Below are 8,713 nucleotides of genomic sequence, written 5' to 3'. Positions count from 1 at the left end.
AAAACTGCTTTTAATGAGACAGCTCAGTTGGGTGTCAAAGGCAAAATAAGCATTCAATGTCACATTCTTACTTACTCTTATTCAGAATTTTATACTTTTGGCTGATAAATATGAAATAAATTTAGTGAACTGAAATAAAAATAGGGAAATAAATACATATGTGATGAACCAGAAATTGTGTTAATATCTTTAATATTCACATTTTTATAAATTTCCATTGTGCAACCTTCCCCAGTCACACAGAAAATATGTTAAAGGTTATTTTCATCCTGATGTAAGCAAAAATAAAATTCATTTTGGCAAGCTAAAAGGAGACTGGCAGTGCTACAGGTACATACATATGATATTTCACATGGTTTGGTGTAAGAATATTATCTGATAAAAATACTACCGTCATGACACATTTAGTACCTCCTGTTCATAACATTTTGTACCTGAAAAAACAAATAAACGAACAAAAACCTCATAAATGTTCTGAGTTGAGATCACACTGCAAGTAAAAGCAAGTCAGCCATACCTTGAAAACATGATACAGTGTACAATTCAAAGTGCAATAACATGTAGAAAATCATTTTTTTATTACTATGAGATTATCATTTGTTAGACACTCAGTTAATAAGCACAGCAGCTCCCACGTCTTCTGTTTTCCTCAGGAAAGTTGCCGTCAGCAACTAGAAACACTTGAAGGAGTCAGTGCTGCTTGAGCCTCACAGAGATGTTTTGTCTTGTAAATGTTTACTACAGTTCTTCTACTGCTGTATATGGAAAGGTGTAAATGTCCAAAATCAAACAAAATCCTCCTTTTTTTGCAGAATCCAGTTGTTGTCATTGTGGGATAGCACCTCAGTGTCCAGAAATTGCTTGAGCTGAGAGGTGATAAGAAAGAAAGACAAAGTAAGTACAAAAACAGTAAATATCAGTGAACAAGATAAGCATGACAGCAAAATTAATCAAAATCAGATCATACTAGAGTTTTTTCTTTCTTTCCTCAAATGAATGAATCCTAAAAACAATACTTCTCCTGGCTCTTACTGTCTTTAGGTTATTTTTAGAGTTAGTTTTGATTTTAAACTCTAAAATTAACCAAATCTTTCCTTCTTAGACATAGAGTATGTATTAGTCAAATAAGCCTGTGCCCTAAATTTAGATGCCTACCAATTATGATAATATGCACATTACTAAAAGAGACACTGGAGGACAATCATTAAGGAAATTATCACATGCACTGCAAAAACAGCTGCCACACAGATGTGAAACCCATATAATTAATAAATATAAGAATGAGTGAACACTTCCTCAATGTGCAAATTGTCAGTGAAAACAATTGAATTTTCTGCAGTGTATCACTGCTACAGCACTTCGGTGAATGTTGCACCACTACTGTTTGGTGAACAGTTCTGCAGACACAGCACAGCAATGTGATCTCTGCTGTAGTTCTGTACTTTTCATACTGAAAGTAAATCCAATTAGTAGATCGTGAATGTCATTTTGATCACAAAGCTGCCAAAGTGGCAGAGCAACTTTTACAAACCAACTACACATCACAGCCCACCTCTAACAGCAGACCTGAACATGAGGTGAGAGAGCTACAAGAAAAAAAAAAAAGTTTGGGCAAAATAAGTATCACACACAGAACAACAATAAATGGAAAAAGCAAGCAGTCACACAAGTTCTCAAGGAATAAAGATTCCTTATACAGTTAATAATAAGTATAATAATAATGTGAGAATAATAATCACATTCAATTGATGCCAGGCTGACAAGAGGACAGTTCATGCTTTTACTTCTTGTGACATGCATTATAGTGTTCATTTATCAACATCTGATTGTTCTATGTATATGTGGCTATGTATGGCACCTTTAAAAAAAATCTCCATCCAGCTATTTATTTCATACCTATTTGTTCAAGGAAGGCTAATTACCATATAAATCAAAGCCACTAAAAATTCAGAAATAAAATTTAGTAATCAAATATTTGTCAGTTCTGGCTGCTGGATGGAAGTTTTTTTAATAAGGCAGTAAAACAACACAAGCCTTCTCTCTGTGTTTACAGTAACAACAGTGGTATCTACTGTTTTTTTTTTCTTTTCTGGCTTATTGCTGCCAGGCTACAGATGGGGAGCTAATTGGTGCCGTGGAATGCAGCTGTGCTGACTACTGAACTGTCAAGGTGCTAAATCAAAAGGTGTCTCTTTTGTTAATTATACACAATGCTACAAACAGTCATGTTCCTTTCAGCCTTTTCTTTCCTCAACCATCCATAAATATTTTGGCAGTGGTACAAAAAAGAAAAAAAAAAAACAATTTACACACAATTATCACAGTGGGATGAGCGGACTGCCTGCAGATGTTTGTTTTGATTATAATGGGAGCAGAGGCAGGGCTTCCCTAACCTAGACAAGATGTGTTTCCTACAATCACAACAGAGCAGTAAGCATTGAGTGAGGTGCAAAGCACACAGGAGCCCCTTGTTAGAAAGAATTAGTGTGGCTTGGAAAACATTAGCGCCATAAAACATGCAGTTAGGCCTTACTTTGTGTCTCAGATTAGACAAACGTGTAGTGAATTCCGTTGCTTAGAGGAGAGGGAGGTGCCAGAGATACAGGAGGAGATACAGGAGGAAGAGGAAGAGGAGGAGGAGGAGGAGGAGGAGGAGGAGGAGGGGAGGAGGAGGAGGTGGTGGTGGAGGAGGCGGAGGAGGCGGAGGAGGGGGAGGAACAGTGGGGATGTTAGCCTGTGGTGGAACTATGAGGAGAGGACAGAGGGAAAAGAGAGAGGGAGAAAACAACATTGTTTGTTAGTCAAGTGGCCAGTTCTGGGACAGTTTCAAGGCCACACTGAAGGCTGGAACTGGTTGAGAACCACACAATGTTTTCTGGAAAGGACACACAACTATGACAGTGATTAAGCTCTGTCAACTACAGTTACACTTCCTGTGCTCTGCATACTAATGGCACTGTTGGTGGGCTACATGGATAAAATCTAATATCACTGTATATTGTTTTTATATCGTTTTTGAAAAGTCACTGTTGAAATAACCAGATGGGAATGTGTGTGTGTGTGTGTGTGTGTGTGTGTGTGTGTGTGTGTGTGTGTGTGTGTGTAGAATACTTGAAGTAACTGCAATTTGACTTTCCGTCAATAAAGATGCCCCACCCTTACTCAGGAATGTGAAAAGATCCATGACTGTAGATGCAGAACATTTCAAATGGGTTCATCAGTATCATCTTTATGGGCTTTTGTTTTTACCAGGTTTCAGGTGGTTATGTAGATTTTAAGATATCAGCATGTTTTGAGGTAACCTGAATCCCAAACAGCAAATGATTTAAAGGTATTTGAAAAGAAAAAGAAGTCATTAGGATGGTAATGTCTGTAGTTAATATCTCCTCCAGCAACAAGCATTTGAGGCTTATTGTGGTCTGTACACAGTGCTGTGGTGTGTGCTTTATCTTTCATCATCTGAACATTTCATCAGCTTAAAAGAAAAAAAAAAACAATAAATAGTTGAAGAGGCACTACACCAGGAAGTTTTGTAGATCATTTTTCCAGCACAAAGTTAGATTCTTTACAATAAATATTTCCAATAACTAATTACAAAATACCACATTATTTTAACTGTTCAAAATAACACATGCAATAATCAGAAACACCTTTTTAAATATATACTGTACTTAATTGTAGCGCTGAATATTCCTGCTTTTATGCCAAATGCATAATACAGTGAAAAAGACTCTTTCTTTTAATTCAGGGATTTGAAAGTGCACCAGCATACCTTACTTTAACACCAAAGGGAGAGAAAGTCATTGATTCAGTCTCCACTGACAAGATGCCACCAGTTATATTCTCTGACATTTCTCTATGCTAGAAATAATGTTATAATTGTTGACTTTGCCTCACTGTGCATATTAAGCTTCCACACACACTGACAGCTTGAGTGTTACTGTGTGTGACAGGTATATGTGTGCATATGTGTCTGTGTGTGCGTGTCTGTGAGTGTGTGCGTGCGAGGCAGACAGACTGACAATCTGCTGCAGCTACAGTGAAAATGAACTTGCCTGCCTGCTGTAGAGTATGAAAGAGATGAAAAGTGAGTGCAGTGGCTTTTATGCAGGTTCAGAGATATGTTCAAAGCAGCAGCAATGGTATGCAGAAGGAGAGTAGAGTTGGGTCATTGATCAGCACACAAAATGGCCTCATCAAGCGATTCCTCCCCTGTCTGAAAGATTCTACACGGATTGCAATTAGAGACTATCTGAGCTCCTAATAAGGAATAATGTTCAGTTATTAGGAAATGAACAGCCTTATTGCCTGACTCTGCACCTTACGCCCTCCTCATCTACACTCCATCAATCCAGCTTTCTTGAAAGACTGCTTCCCTCTCTTTATCCCTTCTTCAATCAAAAGATGTCAATTTGATGCCAGGAGAAATTTTACTGAAATTGTCAGCACTGGTATGTTTTTTTTTTTTTTTTTTTTTTTTTTTTTTTGGCAGATACAGTAATTATTTCTATAAGTTTTCCTGTGGAATAATGATTTTTGTACTCCTTTATAAAGCAAAGATGTATAACCAACAGCAACCTACAGGCTGACACAAACAAAAAAATAATTAAAAATGATATGAATGACCAACCTGCCACTAGTTTGCTCTTGAGAGAAGCCTCTGAGGCGAGAGCGTAGGACATGGTGATGATCCTCTCCTGCTCCTGCAGAGCTGAGTCCAATGCCACCAGCCCCACCTCAGGTTTATCCACAGAGACCGCTGGTCCTAGGTTTTGCACACTGCCCCATGCACATAGATACATGAATGTTAATAATATGATGCTGCAGGAATTGCTGTGAGGGTATATCTTGCCACATAAAGCTTAAATCTGAGTGGGGTGAACTGGTTGTGACCATAAGACTCCTGCTACCCCAGAATTTGTTTTGGATCAGCCACACAAATTTCAAACGGAAAATCAGTATTATTTCATACTAATGCTAAGACTATTAGTATACTAATACTACTACTTTATTTACCTGGATTTTGCCAAGATGGTCTTGATCCGCTCCACCTTACGATGACGCTCCTCCACCTCCTGGGGACTGAGAGGCTCCTCAGGCTCTGAATCCACATAGCGCTCTGGGATCAACACCTTCTGAGGTTTGGACAACTACAAAGTAGATATAGTGTGTGTTAAAATCTAAGATGCTTTATCATCGTACTTGCTATGAGGTCAAATGCAAAAGTAAAAAATAAATCCATCCACTTGCACCAATAATAATTTCTGAGTTGAGAAAATTTTAAAAAATTGATTCAATTTAGATCCAATTCGTTAGAAAAACTAGTGAGAATTAGCAAAACACTTTACAGATATTGTTAATACTCAGGGCTGTAGTGTAGTTAAATAGAAGGATAGGTAAGGATGAGCTGAAGGATATACAGAGTACTTTGAAGCTAAACATACAACAAGGTGGTAATCTGTTGGACATTTAGCTGCTTGGTTAGAACTGCAAGCACCAAGGGCATAGGTTTGCATATGGATGGTATGACTTACTATACTAAGTCGTTTTTAGACTTTTTATGCTTTACTATATTATGACGTTTTTATACCTTACTATACTAAGTTGTACATTTTCATGCCTTACTATACGATGATTTTTTTATAACTTTTTTGCCTTAATATACTATGACGTTTTTACGATTTTCTATGCCTTACTATACAATGACATTTTTATGATAACTTAATGCCTTACTATACTATGAAGTCTTTATGCCTAACTATACTATGATGTTTTTATGACAGTTCATGCCATACTATACTATGTTGTTTTTGTCACTTTTTATGTCTTACTATACTATGTCATTTTTAACTTTTTATGCTTTACTATATTATGATGTTTTTATGGCCTACTATACTATGTTGTACCTTTTCATGCTTTACTATGTGATGATTTTTTTCTGCCTAACTAAACTGTTGTTTTTTGTGACTTTTTAGGCCTTACTTTACTATGACATTTTGTACCTCACTATACTATGTTATTTTTATGACTCTATATGCCTTACTATGCTTTGTCTTTTTTACGACTTTTTATACATTACTATACCATGACGTTTTTATGACTTTTTATGCCTTACTATACTATTTCATTTTTATGATTTTTTAAAGCCTCACTATATTATGTTGTTTTCATGACATTGTATGCCTTATATATTATGTCGTTTTTATGACTTTTTGTGCCTTACTATATTGTTGTTTTTATGACATTGTATGCCTTACTATACAATGTCCTTTCTTTGACTTTTTGTGCCTTACTATACTATGACATTTTTATGCCTTGCTATACTGTGTTGTTTTTATGACTTTTTGTGCCTTACTATACTATGTTGTTTTTATGACCTTTTGTGTCTTACTATACTACCTCGTTTTAATGACTTGCTGTGCCTTACTATACTATGTCGTTTTTACGACTTTTTTTGCCTTACTATAATATGTTGTTTTCATGATTTGTATGCCTAAATATACTATGTCGTTTTTATGACTTTTTTTGCCTTACTATACTATGTCATTTTCATGACTTTTTTTGCCTTACTATACTGTCATTTTTATGACTTTTTGTACCTTACTATACTATGACATTTTTATGCCTTAATATATATGTCGTTTGTATGACTTTTTTTGCCTTACTATACTGTCATTTTTATGACTTTCTGTGCCTTACTATGCTGTGTTGTTTTTATGACTTTTGTGCCTTACTATACTACCTCGTTTTTATGACTTTTTGTCCCTTACTATACTATGTCATTTTTATGACTTTTTTTGCCTTACTATACTATGACATGTTTATGCCTTACTATACTGTCATTTTTATGACTTTTTTTGCCTTAATATACTATGTCATTTTTATGATTTTTGTGCCTTACTATAATATGTCGTTTTCGTGAATTGTATGCCTTACTATACTATGTCGTTTATATGACTTTTTGTGCCCCACTATACTACCTCGTTTTTATGACTTTTTGTGCCTTAATATACTATGTCATTTTTATGATTTTTGTGCCTTACTATAATATGTCGTTTTCGTGAATTGTATGCCTTACTATACTATGTCGTTTTTATGACTTTTTTTTCCTTACTATACTATGACATTTTTATGTCTTACTATATTATGTCATTTTTATGACTTTTTTTGCCTTACTATACAATGACATTTTTATACCTTACTATACTATGTCATTTTTATGACATTTTTATGCCTTTCTATACTATGTTGTTTTTTTGACTTTTTGTGCCTTACTATACTATGACATTTTTATGTCCTACTATATTATGTCGTTTTTATGACTTTTTTTTGCCTTACAATACTATGTAATTTTTATGACTTTTTTTGCCTTACTATACAATGACATTTTTATACCTTACTATACTATGTCATTTTTATGACTTTTTGTGCCTTACTATACTATGTCGTTTTTATGACTTTTTTTGGCTTACTATACTATGACATTTTTATGTCTTACTATATTATGTCGTTTTTATGACTTTTTTTGCCTTACTATACTATGACATTTTTATGCCTTGCTATATTATGTTGTTATTATGACTTTTTGTGCCTTACTATACTATGACGTTTTTATGACTTAATATACTATGTCATTTTTATGACATTTTTATGCCTTACTATACTGTGTTGTTTTTATGACTTTTTGTGACTTACTATACTATGCCATTTGTATGCCTTACTATGCTATGTTGTTTTAATGACTTTTTGTGCCTTACTATACTATATCGTTTTCATGACTTTTTTTGCCTTACTATACTATGACATTTCTATGCCTTACTATACTATGTTGTTATCATGACTTTTTGTGCCTTACTATACTATATCCTTTTCATGACTTTTTTTGCCTTACTATACTATGACGTTTTTATGCCTTACTATACTATGTCATTTTTATGACATTTTTATGCCTTACTATACGGTGTTGTTTTTATGACTTTTTGTGCCTTACTATACTATGCCATTTTTATGCCTTACTATGCTATGTTGTTTTTATGACTTTTTGTGCCTTACTATAGTATGTTGGTTTTATGACTTTTTTTGCCTTACTATACTATGACATTTTCATGCCTTACTATACTATGTTGTTTTTATGACTTTTTTTGCCTCATTATACTGTGACATTTTTATGCCTTACTATACTGTGTTGTTTTAATGACTTTTTGTGTCTTACTATACTATTTTGTTTTTATGACTTTTTGTGCCTTACTATACTATGACATTTTTGTGCCTTACTATACCGTGTTGTTTTTATGACTTTTTTCGCCATACTATACTATGTCGTTTTTATGACTTTTTTTGCCTTACTATACTGTGACATTTTTATGCCTTACTATACTATGTCGTTTTTATGACTTTTTGTGCCTTACTATACTATGACTTTTTTTGCCCCACTATACTATGTTGTTTTTATGGCTTACTATACTGTCGTTTTTATGACTTTTTTGCCTTACTATACCATGACATTTTTATGCCATATTATACTATGTTGTTTTTATGACTTTTTGTGCCTCACTATACTATGTCGTTTTCATGACTTTTTGTGCCTTACTATACTATGACATTTTTTTGCCTTACTATACCGTGTTGTTTTTATGACTTTTTTTGCCATACTATACTATGTCGTTTTTATGACTTTTTTTGCCTTACTATACTATGACATTTTTATGCCTTA

At 34.2% G+C, this 8,713-nt stretch overlaps 1 protein-coding gene across 1 annotated transcript; it reads right to left on the bottom strand.

Annotated features, from left to right (window-relative positions):
• Positions 1-206: 206 nt before the first annotated feature.
• LOC111236548 (pleckstrin homology domain-containing family A member 6) lies at positions 207-5,150 on the bottom strand (the record flags this gene model as incomplete). Its single annotated transcript, XM_022765317.1, has 3 exons — positions 207-866; positions 4,631-4,779; positions 5,017-5,150. Coding segments are annotated over 3 exons (306 nt in total), but the record flags the coding sequence as incomplete, so codon positions are not given.
• Positions 5,151-8,713: the final 3,563 nt, after the last annotated feature.

This window comes from Seriola dumerili, unplaced genomic scaffold (genome assembly GCF_002260705.1).
Source record: "Seriola dumerili isolate Sdu_G_001 unplaced genomic scaffold, Sdu_1.0 BDQW01000674.1, whole genome shotgun sequence".
Lineage (NCBI taxonomy): Eukaryota > Metazoa > Chordata > Actinopteri > Carangiformes > Carangidae > Seriola > Seriola dumerili.
The sequence above is the reverse complement of the archived record's forward strand: the minus strand, read 5'-3'. Positions and strand labels throughout refer to the sequence as shown.